At 37.2% G+C, this 20,702-nt stretch overlaps 2 protein-coding genes across 2 annotated transcripts; one reads left to right on the top strand and one right to left on the bottom strand.

The window, feature by feature from the left end:
• Positions 1 to 10,432: 10,432 nt before the first annotated feature.
• Positions 10,433 to 11,502, bottom strand: LOC131046536 (protein SRC2-like). The gene has a single exon (XM_057980301.1). The coding sequence runs from the start codon at positions 11,372 to 11,374 to the stop codon at positions 10,790 to 10,792; it is 585 nt and encodes a 194-aa protein (XP_057836284.1). The 5' UTR covers positions 11,375 to 11,502; the 3' UTR covers positions 10,433 to 10,789.
• A 3,373-nt stretch (positions 11,503 to 14,875) lies between these two features.
• Positions 14,876 to 16,026, top strand: LOC131046538 (BON1-associated protein 2-like). Its single transcript, XM_057980303.2, has one exon. The coding sequence runs from the start codon at positions 14,924 to 14,926 to the stop codon at positions 15,491 to 15,493; it is 570 nt and encodes a 189-aa protein (XP_057836286.2). The 5' UTR covers positions 14,876 to 14,923; the 3' UTR covers positions 15,494 to 16,026.
• Positions 16,027 to 20,702: the final 4,676 nt, after the last annotated feature.

The following is a 20,702-nucleotide window of genomic DNA, read 5'->3' as shown; positions in this document are numbered from 1 at the left end:
AACTTTTTTCTAGAAAGACATGTCATGAGGTCCTTTACAATTGGGGAAAAAAGGGGTTCAACCCAACTCTGAATAATTTTCCAAATAGGGGGAATAAAAAGAGGATCCTAGTAGTCCTTAACTGGCCTCCTAAGTCTACTCCCTAGAGCCAGTCTAATTGCATTGTAAATTGGATGCCACTCTGGAGGAATATTTAAATTATAAGGATCTTTCTAGAACCTGACTATATCACCTTTCCTAACTTTCAATCTCACCCCTTGGAAAATTATATATTTGATTTTCACTAAATTTTTCCAAATATTAGAACCTCAAGGTAGATATTGAGCATAAAGAAAGGCTATGCCATCCTTCCCATTTATATGCTTACATTTCATAATGTTTGCCCAATCCAAATCTTGACTAATCAAGTTCCAACCAATTTTGAGAAGCAGGGCTTAACTCATGAGACTTTATCATACCCCATTGCATATGGAAAACACATAAGAATCTATATATACATGGGTTGGCAAATTATACCATCATAATCGATTATTTATCTTAGGATTATTATAACTATCCTTCATGACCCAACATTGTCTTTCAAATGAAAGCAATTAGTGAATATTTAACCCAATAAAGGAGATGATAATTAGACGTTAAAAATGGATAATGACTTTTCAATTAAGTGATGTGTATCATTCAAAATATTATTAAGAAGGCAATGGTTGGTATGGTATTAATTGGTATAAAGGAACAAACATGTCACTTGAGGGAGAGGTATCATTTGTGAAGAATGGTGACTCCCCATCCCTTTGTGGGGAATATAAAAAGAGTGGGGTTTATCCATGAAGAGGATAATGAAGGAATAAAATCTAAGTAATTAGAAAAAATAAAGAAATTAGAATAGAAATTGGAATACATATAATTTGCATATAGGAAAATATAAATACAAGGAAGAAATCTAATAAGATTAGATATGCACATATATATTTATAAAATTTTCTTATTGATAAGACTTCACAATTCTCTATATGTGAAGTCTTATCAATAATTATTATCATTAGCTTCAAGTGATTACAACAATTAGTAAAAGTGATATAATATCTCAATCAAGAAAAGACGTTTGTGAGTAGCAGATGCACAATCAATATTGGACCTCTAATTGATCCAATTGAGATCTATTATACAAACAACTAACAACCTTAATAAATATCTTTGTGGTACATATTTAACCTATGCACTATATGCTAACTATAATCTATTATATATGCTAAATATAAAATACATATACATCATTACGAATTTGTTTGTAAACCCCCATCACATAGGGAAGGATGAAGGTGTAAGTAAGGGGAGTATTGATAAGATCTCCATCTAAGTAGGCCACCCCAAGTGGATGTCCATGTTTCTTGCTACTAGGGCCAAGAAGACAAAGTTCCACTCTTGGGCTTAGATAGTAAGATTAAGAGACTCCTTATTATAATCTTCTCTCCAACTCTATAATGATTGATTATTGACCTTAGGGGATGAGTCATGGATATGGAAAGTAGGTACAAGCACCTCACTAGGTAGACCACATGGTGTGGATGTCCTTCTTGTCTACCATTAGGGCCAAGAGGGTAAGTGTCTTCTCTTGGGCCTAATGTAGGGGTGGCTTTAGGTTGACCTATCATGCTTCTTCCTGCAAACCCTAATGTGTTTTAATAGTAGGGAGTGAAATGTAAATTATCTATTTATTTATGTGAGATTATTGCGTGAGAAGTATGTGTGTGTGTGTGTGTGTGTGTGTGTGTGTGTGTGTGTCCTTGGTTATGGTTTTTAACTAGTTTGTTGTGCATTTCCAAATTTTGGAGTGATTATTCATATTTTTGATCAATGTGTGAATAATGGACTGTTCAGAGGTCCACATGTGTGTTTGGTAGTCATTTGAAGGGTGACTGTCACCAAGGTTAGTTTGTTTTCCCAGATTTGGCCAGTGAGCCCTTGTAAGCCTAAAATGACATTATTTTGCATTTTAATGTAAACTGTCTTGTAAATAATCCTAGGGAATTTGGTCATGTAATTTTTATGTTAGTGAATCATTCTAGGAGGTTTAGAATGGAGAAAAATGCCTAAGTTGCAAAAATGCAAAATTGAGCAAAAAGTTGTCATTGTTGCTTGACAACTTTTTGCAACTTTTGAGCAACTTTGCAAAATTGAGAAAATTGGTGGTTAGGAAACCAATGAGGAGTTGGATATGACCAATAAGGAATATAAATTTTATTTTGAATAATTGTGCACAGGTTGGAAAATTCAGGAGCAAGTTTGAATATAATTTGAAGACAATTTCCAGATTTTGCCATATATTTTGTCATTTTTGTAGCAGTAGTCTGTACCAAATGGATTGACCTTGTTACTGTTCTTTCATGGTGGTTTAGTGTATTATATTGTGTTTCTCAGGAAGTGTTCGTATCTTTCCGTAGTGCAGGATTGGTGTGTGTTTGCAAATTGTTTCTTACTGCATTGCTCTCGGTCTGAGCAAGGTTTTAAGACCCTAGACATGGTTCCAACTTGAAATCCCATTGTGTTTGTTCAATGGCCCTTGGGATTCAAGTCATGGAACATTTTTATAGTGTATATATTATTTGGAATATCCTGGAGGCTGTTTGGAAGCAACTTGCTATCATATCCTAGGCGAGCTCTACCATAGCCCGACTAGGAATATGACTGTCAATTTTGACTTTACTTGCAGGGATGAGAAGATGTGAATGTGCCAAGTGTTTGGCATGGAAGTATGATGCATAGAAGAGTCTCAGTGAAAATATGGAGGAGTGATAGGGTGAGGAAGCAAACAAACCCTTTTGGTGAAGATTGTTTACTCTAAAACCCTCAAAAGTGCCATTTTTGGGATCCGTACTGGTACGGTTAGACGAGACAGCCTACCTTGGTGAATCCAAAAGTTTGTCCAAAAGGGTACTCAGATTGCTAAATATTTTGGGAGGTCCTTTGAAGACTTTTTGATTAATTCCCCCAAAAACTGATAAGGTAGGGCTAATAGGGGCTCTAGGGCTACTAGGCCTAGAAAATAGGAAGAAGAGGAAGCGATGGGAAAATGGAGGAAAACCACTTGAATGGAGTTGAAAAACTTACTAAACACCCCCTAGGACCCTTTCAAGCATGTGTTGGAGGTTTGGATGATCAAATGGTTGGATTTACTCTAGTGAATCCTAGCCATGCTTGAGAGCAACTGCAGAAAACCAAGTGATAGGGAGCACTCCAATGGAGTTTAAGTGTTTGACTTGTTAACGGAAAAATGAAGAGTGATGGAAGCCCACTAAAACATTCTTTACCTACCTAATTGAGCTAGGTGTAACTTCTTTGTGAGAATCTCCCCATCAAAGTGGTATCAGAGCAAGTTAAGAGTTGGGTAGAAACCAGTTCATGTCAGAGACTGAGTCGGTAGGAGAAAATAGCCTCATGATGGTGACCAATGCAGAGTTAGCCAAAAAGGTAGAAGATCAAGAGGAAGAGAATAAAATACTCAGGGTAAGATTGCAATAGTTGGAGAGAAAACTAGGTGAAGTTGAAGACAGGACTAAGAAGGTAACAATCAAAGTAAATGAAGGGAAGGGTAACGAAGTAGTAGAAGAGGATGACACACCTAAACTAGATCCTATTATACCTGAAGAACCTTTCCTTAGAGCCATCAAAGCCTTAAGAGGGAAGTCCCTAGAAGGAGTGCCACTTTTTTGTGGAAAAATGGAACCTAAAGTGATCATGGAATGGATTGAAGGATTAGAGAATCACTTTGAATATGATGGAATTAGTGAAGCACAAAAGGTGAAGGTGGCTAAATCTAGATTGAGAGGAGCAACCTTGACTTGGTGGAAGTTCATCCAAGAGGAGAGGTAAAAGGAGGGTAAGAACCCAATTGCCACTAGGAAAGGAATCCTAGCCAAGGTGAGAGAAGCCTATATCCCTGAAGACTATGAAATTCAATTGCACAAGAGGAGACATAACTTGAGACAAAGAGAACTAGATGTGACTAGCTACACTGAGGAATTTCAGTAGTTGTGTCTGGGATCTAAGGTGGTGGAAGATGAAATCATCAAGGTAGCCAAGTATTTGAATGGTTTGAGATGGAATATACAAGAAGAGTTAAGTTTGTTGTGTCCTAGTACTGTCCACAAGTGATATCAATTGGCACTCAAGGTGGAAGAGAAGAGTAAAAAGAAACAAGAGCATAGAAATAGAGGTAGAGGTAGGGGAAGAGATGGCAGAGGTCATAGAGGTATCTATGGTGGAAGAAGTGTAGACCAAAGATCCCAAGGGGAATCCAAGTTGGTAGAGAAGAGTGGGAATTCCAATAGCAAGAGCATCTATAAAGGAAGGGGATCTAGCAACTCTAGTAGAGGAAGGTCTAGTGGATCAGGAAGAGGGTCCTATTTCACCACAATGAAGTGCTACAATTGCCATCAACTTGGACACCCAACCTATAGATGTCTTGAGAATTCTTCTTCATCCCAAGGAGGTGAGAGGAGAGTAAGTTATATTCAAGAAGATGCAATAAATATGAAGGCTTCAGAGGTGAGTTCAGATTCTAAGGTTGGAGAGAATCTCATGATGAGAAGAGTCTTGATCAAAGAACCGGTTAAGGAGTAACCTAGCCAAAGAAGATCCTTGTTTAGGATAAAATGCAAGATTATGGGTAAAGTATGTAGATTGGTGGTGGATTCAGGTTCCACTAATAACATAGTGTTAGAAGAAGCAGTAAGTAAGGTCAACCTACAAAGAATCCCACATAGTGATCCTTATAGGGTTACTTGTCTCAACAAGGGGCATCATGTTCTAGTGAATGAACAAACTTGGGTGGAGTTCACTATAGGAGGATACAAGGACAAAATATTGTGTGACATATTGCCAATGGATGCTTGCCACCTACTCCTAGGTAGGTCTTGGCAATTTGACAGGAAAGCGATACACCATGGAGAAAGGAGTGCCTATACTTTTCAAAAAGATTGGATTACCTATAAAATTCAGTCCATAGGAGATCAAGAAGAGTGTAGGTCTAAAGGTACCAATGTGATGCTAGTTGGTGAGAAGCAGCTCATTAAAACTCTCAAGGAAGGAGAAGGAGTGGGGTTTGCACTTGTAGTGAAACCAAAAGAGGAAAGTAAGGATAAGAAAATATGCATTCCCAATGAAGTGCATCAGATTCTAAATTAGTTCAAGGACATTATAAGTGATGGAACACCTACAAATTTTCCTCCTCAATATGCCATAAGTCACCAAATTGACTTCATACCCAAAGCCTCATTGACCAATAAGGCAGCTTACAAAATGACACCGGAGCAGAATAAAGAGGTAGCTAAAAAAATCCAAGAACTCTTGGATAATGGTCTGATAAGGAAGAGAATCATCCCATGTGCAATTCCCACCATTTTGGCACCAAAGAAGGGAGGTAATTGGAGACTTTGCACTAATTCTAGAGCCATCAACCAGATTACAATCAGGTATAGGTTTCCCATTCGAAGAATTGAGGATTTGATGGATTGTTTAGGAGGTGCTAAGTATTTTACCAAGATAGACCTCAAGAGTGGCTACCACCAAATCAAAATAAAGGAGGGAGATGAATGGAAGACAACTTTCAAGACCATAGAAGGACTTTATGAATGGCTTGTTATGCCATTTGGACTCACAAATGCCCCTAGCACATTCATGAGACTCATGAATGAAGTAGTCAAGGATTACATTGGTAAATTTGTTGTTGTTTATTTATATGACATCTTGATTTTTAGTAAGTTTAAAGATGAACATATGAAGCATATAGAGATTGTATTGAAGAAATTATGTGATGAGCAACTAATTATCGATTTGGAGAAATGTGAGTTCATGAAACAAGAGTTGATATATCTTGGGTTTGTAATCTCAAGTGGTCATTTGAAGATGGACACCTCCAAGGTGGAAGCCATAATCAATTGGCCTACACCTAAGACAACAAGTGAAGTGAGGAGTTTTCATGGCTTGGCACAATTCTATAGGAAGTTCATCAGAGGGTTCAGTGAGATATGTGCACCTATGCTTGACACAATCAAAGGAGGCGTGAAGACTAAGTTTCAATGGACAAAAGAAGTACATAGAGGATTTGATCTCTTAAAGACAAAGGTGGCTACTCAACCGGTACTAGTTCTTCCAAGCTTTGACAAGCTCTTCACCATAGAATGTGATGCAAGCAACATAGTAGTTGGATCGATACTAAGTCAAGACAATCGACCAGTTGCTTTATTCAGTAAAAAACTCAATGATACCAAGAAAAGGTATTCTTCTTATGATTTGGAGTTATATGCACTTGTTCAATCACTTAGGAAATGGAGGCATTATTTGCTGCCTAAAGAAGTTATGATTTATACTGACAACCAAGCTCTTAGTTTTCTCAATTCACAAGAAAAGTTGAATCGTAGGCATATCAAATGGGTAGAGTATTTGAAGTCATATACTTTCACCTTTAAACATAAGAAAGGTAAATGCAATAGAGTTGCTGATTCATTAAGTAGAAGGTTGCTAACACTCCAAGAAGTGCAGCTCAAGAGTATTGGAGTGGATAGTTTCAAGGGGTTATACCAAGATGATGAAGATTTTGTTGCCATCTACAAGGTTTGTCAAGAGTTTAGAAATCATTTTCATGGTGAATATGCAGATTTTACCTTACAAGATGGTCTTTTGTTTAAAGGAGGACAACTTTGTGTACCTAGAGGGTCCATGAGAGAAAATTTAATGCAAGAGAAGCATAATGGTTGTTTAAGTAGATATTTTGGATAGAATAAGACTTTAGAACTTGTCCAAAGATTCTACTATTGGCCAAAGATGCAAAGGGATATCAGAAAATATGTGGAGCAATGTGTGGTTTGTCAAAGAGCCAAAGGTACTTCTTCTAATGCTAGTCTCTATCAACCTTTACCTATCCCAAACTGGCCATGGGAATCTGTAAGTATGAATTTTGTTATTGGTTTTCCCAAGACCAAATTAGGATTTGATAGCATCTATGTTGTGGTAGATGGATTTAGCAAAATGGCCAATTTTATTCCATGTAAGGTGACTCATGATGATAGTCATATTTCTCACTTGTTTTTCAAGGAAGTCATTAGGATTCATGGCTTACCTATCAGTATAGTATCAAATATAGTTGCAAAATTTATTGGTCAGTTTTGAAAGACTTTATGGAAGAGATTGGGTACTAACTTGTGTTTCAGTTCAACCTACCATCCCCAAACGGATGGCCAAATAGAGGTGGTCAATAGAACACTTGGGAACCTTCTTAGGTGTTTGACAAAGGAGTATGGACAAGCTTGGGATCAGATCATCCATCAAACTGAATTTGCTTACAATGACAGTATGAATAGATCAACCGGTAAGAGCCCTTTTGAGGTGGTTATGGCCTTCATCCCAGAGGTGTGCTAGAGCTCAAAGATATTGAGAAGATGGAAAAATAGAGTGGAAATTCTCTTGACATGGCTCAATCCATGCAAGAGATTCATGAGCAGGTTAGGAAAGCATTACTAGACACCTCTCAAAGTATCAAAGATAAAGTAGATGAAAAGAGAAGGGATATTCAATTTGCTGTTGGGGACTTGCTCATGGTTCAGTTGAAAAATGCAAGGCTCCAGAAAGGTTTCCCTAGCAAGATTCAGATGAGGAGGATTGGACCTTGTAAGGTCTTGGCTAAGTATGGGCAAAATGCCTACAAACTTGATCTACTCGGAGACATGGATTTATCTTCTATTTTTAATGTGGCATACTTGGTGTAGTATAAAGGCACACTTCCAGAGGAATGTAGTCGAGTATCAGAGGTCTCTCAAGAATTTTCAAACCTTCCTTTATTACCGGCATCCAAGTTTCAAGCCGAGAAGGTGCTAGACATAGGGATTCTCAAGAAGACTAGGCACACTGCCTATATGGAACATTTGGTCAATTTGCAACATCTTCCAGATTCTGAAGCCACTTGGGTACCTAAAGAATACTTTCCTAAGCTTGGCATTCCCCTCTCTTTGTTTCCTAAAGGAGTCACTTGACTTCTTTCTCATTGGGGGAGTATGGTGCAAGAGCACCTAGTTTTTAACTATTTTGTTGTGCATTTCCAAATCTTGGAGTGATTATTCATATTTTGGATCAATGTGTGAATAATGGACTATTCAAAGGTCCACATGTGTGTTTGGTAGTCATTTGAAGGGTGATTATCACAAAGGTTAGTTTGTTTTCCCAGATTTGGCCAATGAGCCCTTGTAAGCCTAAAATGGCATTATTTTGCATTTTGATGTAAAACATCTTGTAAAGCCTCATAGTGCATTTGGTCATGTCATTTTTATGTTATTGAATCATTTTAGGAGGTTTAGAATGGAGAAAAATGCCTAAGTTGCAAAAATGCAAAATTGAGCAAAAGTTGTCATTGTTGCTTGACAACTTTTTGCAACTTTTGAGCAACTTTGCAAAATTGAGCAAATCGATGGTTAGGAAACCGATGAGGATTTGATTATGATCAAGAAGGAATATAAAATTATTTTTGAATAATTTTACACGAGTTGGAAAATTGTGGAGCAAGTTTGAATAGAATTTGAAGACAATTTCCAGATTTTGCCTTATATTTTGTCATTTTTGTAGCAATAGTCCGTACCAAATGGATTGACCTTGTTACTATTCTTTCATGGTGGTTTAGTGTATGATATTGTGTTGCTCAGGAAGTGTTTATATCTTTCCTTAGTGTAGGTTTGGTGTGTGTTTGCAAATTGTTTCTTACTGTATTGCTCTCGGTCTGAGCAAGGGTTTAAGACCCTAGACATCCCTTGAAATCCCATTGTTTTTGTTCAATATCCCTTGGGATTCAAGTCATGGAGCCTTTTTATAGTGTACATATTCTTTGGAATGTCCTAGAGGTTGTTTCGAAGCAACTTTCTATCATATCCTAGGCGAGCTCTACCATAGCCCGGCTAGGAATATGAATGTCAATTTTGACTTTACTTGCAAGGATGAGCAGATGTGAATGTGCCAAGTGTTTGGCATGGGAGTATGATGCATAGAAGAGTCAGTGAAAATATGGAGGAGTGATAGGGTGAAGAAGCCAATAAACCCCTTTGGTGAAGTCCGTTTACTCTAAAACCCTCAAAAGTACCATTTTTGGGATCCGTATCGATACGGTCAGACCAGACAACCTACCCTGGTGAATCCAAAATTTTGTCCAAAAGGGTACTCGGATAACCAAATATTTTGGGAGGTCCTTTGAAAACTTTCCGAGTATTTGCCCAAAAACTGGTAAGGTAGGGATAATAAGGGCTCTAGGGCTACTAGGCCTAGAAAATAGGAAGAAGAGGAATTGATGGGAAAATGGAGAGAAACCAATTGAAGAACCACTTGAATGGAGTTGATACACTTACTAAACACCCCCTGAGACCCTTGCAAGCGTGTGTTGGAGGTTTGGATGATCAAATGGTTGGATTTACTCTAGTGAATCCTAGCCATGCTTGAGAGCAATTGTAGAAAACCAAGTGATAGGGAGCACTCCAATGGAGTTTAAGTGTTTGACTTGTTAATGGACAAATGAAGAGTGATGGAAGCCCACTAAAACATTCCTTACCTACCTAATTGAGCCAGGTGTAACTCCATTGTGAGAATCTCCCCATCATAGGTTAAACTCAAAAGGGGACATTATAGACTTATCTTCCTTATCCCCAAACCCTCATTAACTTTTTGTTTGCAAAGAGTGTCCTAATCTACTAAGGAGATCCTGTTCTTCCTTTCCATTTCTGACCATAAGAACCCTCTTTGAATTTTCTCAAGTTTTGAAGCCATTTTCTTTAGAATAGCAAACACAGAGAGAAGATACACCAATGTACTCTAAAGGGAAGATTTGAGAAGTTGAATCTTACTAGCACTACTGAGAAATGCTCCTTTCTAGTCTACAAGTTTCTTGCTAGTACATTCCCAATGGTATTGTGAGGGGCATACCTAGATAAGTGGAGGAGTGGTCTCTAAACTTGCAATTAAGAGTATCAGTAATTTGACTTAAAGTCTAAGAGGCACATTCAATTAAAATATAACTTTTGTGATTTTTAGATTGAATTTAAAAGAATTTAAAGGACTCATTATTGTAATAATGATCAATAATTTATATGCATAACATGAAATTTGTACTAGGTTCATGAATATGGATCAAGACAAAAATTCATAAACATAATTAATCACATAATATAGAGAAACACAAACATAGAATCCTAAGTACTACAACACAACTTTCATTTATCTTGATAAAAATGATCACAACTTCACATAGCTTGAATATTAAAACATTCACATTCTCCTATTCATGATCACTTGATCATATGAACATCTTAATAACCTTGATGACACATCAACACCTTTGATTAGAAAAGATAAACATCTTAATGATAAAATCATTACATTATGTTTCATTATATAGAGATCTTTGAGATTACAAAATAATTCTAAAACTTAAGCCTACTTACTCAAAAATATCAAATATTTAATATTTTTCACTTAGTACTTATCTCGCTTCCTTCTAGAATAGAATATTTACACTTTGTCACTTCCATTTAATGAATCGTGATGGGAGAAAGTACATATTCCAACAAGCTACACAGCCGAGAAACATTGTTAAACCACTGCGATTGCATCCTCTCGAAAACCGCCTCAACAACTTAAGTGGTAACTGGGTCAAGCTTTGTGATACATCTGGATAGAGTTTAACAGCTCGTTCCTCAACTAAACAGCAAAGACAAATAGCGAAAAACATAATTCAACGCTTCCAGATTGTGATGCAAAGCTAATCTATGGCATAAATCTGATTATGCTGCGGCGGTGGATAAACGGAGAGTGGGATAGGATATAAGTGGTTGGCTTTGGCATTGCCAAATGGAGATGAGGAAGGATAACCAATCGACACGCCACCTTGCTGTGAAAGTCTTGTTGAAATTGGAGAATTGATGAAGAATTCAGGGGGGTTAATGTGTTGTAGGAAACGAAGAGAGAAATTAACGGTACCATGAGGCCTCCCGTTGCGCGTCTTCAAACGATAGCTGAGGCAATGCAAGCCATGGGGAGGTCCGAATCCATTCAAGATTTCAGAGAGGGGCACTCTACTCCATCCCACGCTTCTCTTCCCATACCTCGTCTTGCAAAAGATTTGTATGTTGAGAGCGATGGGTAGTCCTTTGCTCAGACTCAGCTGTAACTTGTCGTTCCAGACTGGATCGCACCCTCCTTCTTCGTCAATATGTGTGGATGCACACTGCGAACAAACATCATCCGTGCTCACAACGGCGTAAGTGTGCATTCTTCTCCCCAACCTCCTTACATTTTCCAGATCATCAGCAGATATTACTGTTATCTCCAGCGTCCTTGTGTTCATAAATATAATTGAAAAGATACTATCAATTGTTGCCAATAATTAAATGAATAGATATTACGAAAACTCTTAACTTGCTCCCTCTGAATCTCCCTTATTCTGAGAAAACTGAGTATCAGTTTCTTTCAAGAGTATATAAGGAAAAAACTGAATTGTGTTAAATCTGGAACATTGTTACAGTATAAATAACAATCCGTTTACCGCGTCTGAGTCAAATGCGATAAAATCGGTCAAAGTTGGTACGTGGGTGTGTTGGAAGTTACAGAGACAATTATGAGATAGAACTTTCCTTGATAATTCTTCGTTCTGTCCCACTGAATTCTTGTTTGGCTTTGGTTTCCCATGAACAGATGGTGAGGTTTGGCTAACCTACCAGGAAAGTTTGTTGATTCCACGACACGGCAAATTATGGTATTTGAATTCAAAGTATTCTCTATATCGGAGCAAGTTCCACCATTTTTTATTAATTTAAAACTTATTTATTAAAAGAAACACTAATGTCATGTTGTCATGTTGGTCTACTAGTGAAGTTGAATGGTTCCAGATGTGCCCACCAGGGATCAAGTCTTGCTGAGTGCAAGGCTCCGACATCATAAGGGATGAGGCCGGGATTGTGCCTCGGACGAATTTGGCAGAATGGATACCCCTCAGTCCTTGCCTCTTGGCCGAAGAGGTTCAGCCTGTTGACTTGTGCCCCCGTATCGGGTGGCAAAAATTACTTCATGAAGGCCCTCGCTGGGTTGGCAGCTCACGAGCTTCATGCCCTTGTTGGGCTATCGTGCTCGCAGGTCTGGACCTCCAACTCCACACACTCTCCCTCGTGCAAGGATGTTGTAGCTTGCATGCATGCTTATTGTTTTATCATAAGATTTAGGACTTCTTTTTCCATTCTAGGGTTGCCCTAGAGCTCTGCAATTGAGAAGGAAATAAGAGGGGTTTTAGTTTTTAGATGGATTCCCCGTTGATCCCTTGTTGATCATTTTACTCCGTGTTTGACAACAAGTATAGACAAGGCACATGAACTATTTGTAATAATACCACAAAGAAATGTGTTCTCATGGAACTGATTGGATGACATGCACAAGGTGGATTGGTTAAGAAGTTTTTAGAAACTTTCAAGCAAACACAATTGGCAGATCTAAAAGCAAATTCCACAACCTTTGCTAACATCCTCCTTGCTTGTGCTGAAATGGGAGCTTTGGAAGAGGGTATGGACATCTGTCAAACATAAAGGATAAAGAAATTTTGTTAGACGATGTAGTTGCTACTGCTTGGTAGACATGTATGCAAAACGTGGAAGAATAGACAAGGCACTTGGATTGTTCAACAACATGCCTCTAAGAAATGTGGTCAGGTGGATTGCAATTATTGCAGGGGCTTTGGAAACTTTCAAGAAAATGCAATTGCGGGTGTAAATCCAAATTCCACAACCTTTGCCAGCATCCTTCCTTCCATGTGCCAAATTAGGAACTTTGGAACAAGGTATGGGTATCCATGAAACACACATCCAAAATGTGGAAGAATAGATAAGGCACATGAACTATTTGATAGATTTCCTCGAAGAGATCATCTCATGGAATCTCATGATTGCAGGATATGGAAAAAATGATATTAAAAATATCATTGAAACTTTCAAGCTAATTATTCTTTTTATAATTATCATACATATCAAGAATGGGTGTTTGGCAGATGCTCTTTAAGTGTTTGATCACATGAAAGAATGAGACAACACTCGTGGAATACGATTATCACAACATACTGAAGACATGGGTATCTCAATGAGGCAGCTACACTGTTTCACCAAATGCAAAGTGTGGAAGCATCCAAAAGGCAGGTGAATTGTTTGACAAAATGCCATCTCATGATTGTAATGATTGCAGGATATGCAGAAAAGGCTTTAGAAACTTTCACGCAAATGTAATTGGCAGGTGTAAAGGCAAATTCCACAAACTCTTCTAGCATGCTCCCAACTTGTGCCAAAATGGGAACTTTGGAACAAGGTATGGGCATCCACGAAAGCATTGTGGAAGGGGGATTTTTGTCACATGTTGTAATTTCAATTGCCTCAGTAGACATGTATGCAAAGTGTGGGTTGCCTTGGTAGACATGGTAATCACAATGCCCCTATAGAGGAATGGTTGTCATGTACCATCCAATGCAGGTGAAACACCATATTTTAGTGTATGATGTTATCCCATCATTCAAGTTCTGTTGTGCAAATTATGGGATACCAACTCTCTATGTTATGAAGTTAATTGTTTGGATAAAAGTGTGCCAACTTCTTCATGAAAATCACTCATCATCATTATACAATAGTGTTTATGAGAATGATAGTTTTGGATAGGACAATCAAAAACTGTTTACATGTTCTATAGTATGACTTTTTTGATACAACTGTTTACTTGCTATGACTATAATGTATGCTGAAATAATGAGATTTCTAGCTATAATAGATGACTTCATTGTTATAAAAGATAGATCATTATTATAAATGATGGCACACTCATAAAATATAGGTCACTGTTATAAGAAATAGGTCACTATTATTATAAAAGATTGGTCAAAGTTGATATCAAATGTATTTTTATAAAACATATTGTTGTTAGTATGTTTCAAACACTTCTCCAATGCATTCTACATTTGAAACTTAATTATTATGGATCTGATTTGGAAGTTACATTATTGAGCTCTTCTTCTCTTTGCTCAAAACAAAATATTTTTCATTCATTCAATTACAATTTACATACCTTGGAATTAGATTTCATATTTTGACAAAAATCCTTTGTTTTTTAGGATATAAGTGTAACTTTTGTATTACTTTGCAATTGTTTCTTCTTTAGAATGATGTAAAATAATTTTGATACTTTTGAGAAACATGACATTTTTTTTTGTCGTGTTGCTATATCAATTTGGAATCCTAAATAGAATAAAACACAAAGATCTTCTAAAATTTGAAAAGGATGTTAAACTCCTCTAACAACATTTGTGTAAAGAATGACAAACTCATATAAGAACATTCATATTTTGTCTTGTATATATTAATTTAAATTACACCCGCGTAACCCTTACACCCAATTCTGGGGCAAGTGGTAGTAATAGTTGCAAGCCAAGTTGAAATGTAATTAAAATTATAATAATTGCGAGCCCAAGCTGAAATATTTCAGTCAAAAAAAGAGGCAGGTATGGTCTGTTTTCTTGCGATCTTCGTCGAAGGTCGAAACTCTGGAGATGAACATCATCTTCCAAATACACGGTCTCTATTATTAGAACCCTGTTCAGCTACAAATGGATTTTCCAAGAAAACGATGAGAAATTTCTCGGTAAGACTGTGTGACCTTGTACTATACATATTAGAAGCCTGTTCAGTTAGAAATGGCTTTTCCACAGACGATCTCAGAAAACCATGAGAAATTTCTCATGAAGACTGTTTGACCTCGTAGAATACACATCCATTTCTATATAACCACTCGCCATTACAAACTTGCTTCACCAGTCTTTCCTCATATTAGTGAAGTTTGTATTTCTTATTCACCGTATTTTAACAAATTGCGAATGGATAAAGTTGCATTCGAAATTGAGATAATCTCAGCGCAAGATCTCAAATGCGTGACAAGTTTTGGAAGGCCAATGCGCACATATTCAGTTGTATGGAGTGACTCCACCGCTCAAAAGTGTACGAGAATAGACAGAGAGGGTGGCAGTTACCCCACCTGGAACGATAAGTTCCAAATGACTGTCACCAAGGGATTCCTCAAGCAAAAGGGCTCGGCTGCCTTGGTACAAATATACTGTAAAACTATGACGGGCAACAAGAGAGTGGGAAGCGCTCGAATGCCTTATTCCGACATTTTGGAGGGATTCACTAAGCCCGAGTCCATTCACTTTCTGAGCTATCGAATTAGGACTCCAAATGGCAGGCCTCGGGGTTACCTTGATTTGTCTGTGAGATTTCTGGAGAAAATTGATCCACGCTTATACAACTCAACACCTCAATTTCAGATGAAATTCCCGGCCTTTCCTTCGAAGCCCATTATACCTGCGAGTTCTAGCGGGCAAGGTAATCGGAGGCCACAAAATGGTTATTCGATTGGCATTCCCCTTCGAACTCCTATTCTTCCATGAACGCAACGATTTTGGAACCAGCAAACTCATCGTATGGTTATCCATACAGTGCCCGCGTTTCTCCATTTAATTTCTGATAAGCTGTAATGCCCATTATTATCTGTGTCGTTTTGAATGAGACTTAAAATTCACTGCAAAACCTAAGAATAAGTTAGCCTCTATGTGTTATCATGTTTACCGTATGTGGTCTGTAGAATATCATAATTCCTGTAAAATATCAAGAGTTGGAAGTAATAGTGTTCCGACAAATAATTTTTAACTGGAACATTAACAAACACGGCAAATTATGTTGGAATAAATTTCTCCCACATGAACAAAACCTGATTATAAAATCAGATGGTGATAAGATTGCCCGGCTATGTTCTTCATCGCCTTACTGCCGACTATGATGGAGACCGACCAAATTCACCGACTTCTTCACGGCCAGTGGAAGACCGCCTTGTATCCACCGCTTATCTTCTTTGCTGACAACCTTACATAATCTCAAACTCATGTTTATCTTCTCTTAGCTTGTCGTGCACTGCAAGTATGGAAACCGCCTCACTGCAACTATAAATAAAGTTGCCTTGCATTGTAATAATAAAAATTTAGAAGCCAACGCAGATAGGTGATATTGGGAGAACTCTGTAGAGTTCTGTATCTGCCTATGTAATGGTTATCAATCAATATATATCATGTTGCACCAGCAACCTGTTTAAGTTTATATTCTGGTTTGTTTCAATGATTATGTGTTGCTGTTTGTTATTAATATTCTGCTTCGTCTTGTTGCTGTTATCTACTCAAACCTCCTACAAAATAAAGGAAAACAAGTTCCTGCGCGGATAAATAATCTCAACACTTTATCAAATTAAATTATATTAAATGAAATTAAAAGATTGACGAATAGGTGTTTAATGATCATTTTTAAGAAATAATTTAACACATTCACAAAGTAAAAGCGAGTGGGTATAAAATCACACTTCTAATATGAGGTTAACATCTTGATAAAAATAAATAAAAATGAATAGTTAGACAACAGTATAAGAGGGTGGAAGAGGAAGGTTCTAGTCATTTATGTTTGGAATTATAAAGATCAATTTGAATGAATGTCTACAAGTTGTTTCAAATCATTGGATAATTCAATCTCAACACAAAAACTTAGTAAAACTTATCGGATTCACACAAATAACCATTCTTAAGGAGGTTGCAATGGTATGTAAAATGTTTTAACATACAATGGATAAAACCTAAGAAATCATGTCAAATTGGTGCATGAAGTTCCTCTTCATTAGAGACAACAAAATATCATATCCAGGGTTGAAAGATGCGTGTGCATACCAAGGGGCCATGCATGAGAATAGCTTCAACATAGCTGACCTCAGCAAAACAAAAATAAAGAATCCGATAGTGAGGTCCTAGACAACATCAATTCAAACCCTATGCAAGATCTAGAGCATGTTGTTGGTGTAATTAATTATTCATGTTGGATATTATTACATCTTTCTTAAGTTTACTTAGGTACATGCATTTCATAGTAGTTTGGGTATGAGACACTTCGGTGTTTGTGCCACATTGGATAGTTTGTGTAGGAGAATTTCCACATTTTATGGTGTGATCTTGTTGTTACATTCCACCTTCGGTGGGTGATCCACATCATGTGGAATATTATATTATTTCTCCTACCTACGCCTACTTATCCCTACCTACCCTTGTTTTTTTATTGAGCCACATTTCATGTTTGTGTGCTCACATATCCATATTGCCTTGCTTATATAAGCAAGCTCATATTCATTGTATGTAACGTTTGATGATCTAGTTGATCAGTATTTTCATTTTGATAGAATACAGTTTATGCCTATCATCTATTTTGTCTCTCTATTGTACTTTTCATTGAGCTCTTGATCTTGGCAAAATCTCACATGGTATCAGAGCCATTAGAGTGTCAATGGTTTGCCAATTGAGAGAAATTTGATGCTATTTGGGGTTGTGTATTTTGGAGCTTTCTATTGCAGGTTATTATTGAAGCTTGATGGATCAAATCTGAGGTCACTAATGGATTAAGGAGGTTAGAGAAACTTAGTTTTTCCTTTTGTTTCATCCAAATCGAACTTCGGAGGCCAAATCTAGAGGCATTTGAAGTTTGAAGTTGCGACGAAAATTTTCCAAAAATTATAATTTTGCAGGCAATTTTCAAATAGTGATATCTCACTCATCTAGACTCCTTTTTTCGAGAATTTTTTGTTTGTTTTGGGGTAGCATTTTGTGCTCTTCACAGTGCTGGAGGAATTTTCTGATTTTTATAGATGGATTTTTAGAAATTGTAGATCTTCATGACTGTACCCATCTAATCCCCGATTTTGCAACTTCAGAGACTTCGTTTGGGGTCATACGACCTCCTTTTCAGGTGCCATTTTTTTTTAAAGTGCATATTTTTTTGTCTACTTTAATAATCTGCCATTTGTTTTCAGTGATTTTGAGTATAAATTGTACTTTCAATATTTGGTCATTTTTGGCCTATTTGGTACTTGCATTTTGCTTGGATCTCAGTTTAGATCATTTGCAGTATTTTTTGAAGTTTCTTATAGCCTATCTGAGAAGTTGTAAATTGAAATTAGATGTCCACTTTTCCTTGTTTTACAAGTGGCTCACTGTATACACACTAAGTATAAAGTTCCAAGTCACCATTTTGGGGCGAGTTTCTTGATTGAGTATTTTGGGGGGGTGTCTTGTGTGATTGTGCCTCTTTCCATCTTGTGTTTTTTTTCATTTTGGTGCTATGGGTTCTCCTAAATCTCCACTTTTAACTCCTCATAATTAGGCTTCATGGAAGATTAAGTCTTGGAGTAAACTAATAGAAAAAGGACTCATTCATTATGTAAATGAAACTATAACAACACCACCTAATCCTAAGGCTAATCCTAATGATCAAATTAAATGGATCACTAAGAATGCTATGGCACTTGGAACTCTTAGAAAATATGTATCAGATGATCTCATTTTTCACATTGAGAAGTGTACAACAATTAAAGAGGCTTGGGATATTTTTGAGAAATTGTAAGGTCAAGTTGATGAGATTAAGGGCTACAAGCTTGATAGTGAACTCACAACTTTGGATCCCAAGGATTTTGATACAATTCAAGATTATGTCACAAAAACAATTGAGCTAAGAGCAAAGCTAACTGATTGTGGAATTGACAAAAATGATGCTGAATTGGTTTATAACTTATTGGACAAGCTTCCTTTAGAGTATGCAGCCTTTGTATCTAGCTTTCACACCCACAAGTTAGCTCAAGGTTCCTCTTACACTTATCCCTCATTTGATTCATTCACAGAGATGTTGATACTTCAAAAATCTAAGTTGACCAAGATGGGGATTCTCAAATCTTCAAAGTCACAAGCTTTGGTGGCTAACAAAGGGAATCAAAGCAATCAAGGAAAAGGCAAGAATCAAAAGCAACCTAAGTCAAAACCACAACAAGATGGAGCACAATCCTACTCTCCACAACAAGGTGATTCTACATCCTCACCTAAGAGGAAATTATATAAGGAAAATATGTTTTGTGCATATTGCAAGAAGTCGAGACATGATGAACATCATTGTTACAAGAAGGATATTGATGAGTTGAAGAATCTTCTTGAGAAAAACAAAATCAACCTACCTTCTAGAATGTCTACATCGACTTCTTCCAAGGATAAGGATAAAGGAAAGGATCATTCTTTTGGGATAGATAAAGGAAATGGACAAGCTCTTTGTGCTACTACAAGTCATGATTCAGGGAGATAGCTTCTAGATTCAGGGGCTTCTCATCATATGACATATTCATAGTCTATGTTCTCTTCATTTGAGCCTTGCACCATGCCGCAGATTTTGATGGGAAATCATACATACATGGATGTGATTTGGAAAGGATCTATTTCCATTGGGTATAACTCCTTCAATGATGTGTTGTGTGTACCCCACTTGACAAACAATATTCTTTCCATCTATCAAATCACACATGGCGCAACTAAGAAAACTGTGGAGTTCACACTTGATTCAGTTATCATTTGAGATTTGGAGACTAGAGCTATCATTACGACTGGGGTGGTTGATCATGCATCTCAGTTGTACTCCTTTTCATATTTTTGTCCTATTGATGAGGTTGATTCTTCCTATGTTGATGATTTAGATTTTGAGGAGAACTTTGGGCACTTGAACTTGGGGATTCTCACATGTGACCCTGGTCTTGATCTTTGCATTTAATCTCCTCCTATTGATATCACATCACCTATTGAACCTGATAATGCAGCTAGTGTGATAGTTTTGCCTTCTTGTGATTCAGTGCAGTAGGATATTACTTGTCTTCCATCTTCAGTTCATTGGGATGACTACTTGACAGACATTGGAGGTTTGATTGTGGAGTCCTACATTGCAGATTTGGGACACATCATTGGTGACATTCATCTTCTCTTTGATGAAGATGACCCTTCTTTGATTAAGATGACCCTTCTTCGATTGTTGTGAGGCCACACTTTGAACCTCTTGTGCATTCTCTACATGATCATTCTTTTGAGGTTGACATGATTGTGGATACTTTTGTAGATCAGTCAGACGAGGTCTCTTTATCCTTAGAAGAGACATATGAGCATTTGGATATTTATCTACATTCTTCTCCACTAGATGTTGGAGTGCCTTTTTTAGTAGTGTGGAGCAGTTTACCACCTTTGGAGGGGGTATCTTTCAGCATCGACATGGGGACACCTGAGCAGTTTTCAGAGACTTCATTCATCATGAGTATTTTTCATGCATCTTCCCTTCATGATTGGGGAGACTTCATGGATACACCTTTGTTTTTGTTTCTTTGTAAGGGGAGGAACGGTGTTTGACATTCATGGAGCATTTTTTTCATACATCATCGAGCTTCTATCATTGGTGCAGATTCTACATTGAGGGGGAGCTACCTAGCTTTTCTTCTTCTCTCATATGGGGGGGGGGACTTTTTCATCACATGGGGTTTTGTTCCCCACATACTTTTATGAGATTTCTCTTGTATAGTTTTTGATGCTCTGCAAAAAGGACATTGTTAGGATACAAACACAACCAACAAGCAAGAAACCAATTGTTAGTGTTAGAAATCACAATTTAAACAATAGCCTAATCAAGCATATCAAGAGAGATACTAAATAATAAATGGAAAGCATACAAAGAAAAAAGAGGTAAACTAAACTCCTCCAAATGCTGACCAAAACA

This window comes from Cryptomeria japonica, chromosome 11 (assembly GCF_030272615.1).
Source record: "Cryptomeria japonica chromosome 11, Sugi_1.0, whole genome shotgun sequence".
Lineage (NCBI taxonomy): Eukaryota > Viridiplantae > Streptophyta > Pinopsida > Cupressales > Cupressaceae > Cryptomeria > Cryptomeria japonica.
Note: the sequence above shows the minus strand (reverse complement) of the source record. Positions and strands in the feature narration are given on the sequence as shown.

Coding starts and splice junctions, on each gene's coding strand:
- LOC131046536 (XM_057980301.1), bottom strand. CDS start 11,374: ATGAACACAAGGACGCTGGAGATAACAGTAATATCTGCTGATGATCTG.
- LOC131046538 (XM_057980303.2), top strand. CDS start 14,924: ATGGATAAAGTTGCATTCGAAATTGAGATAATCTCAGCGCAAGATCTC.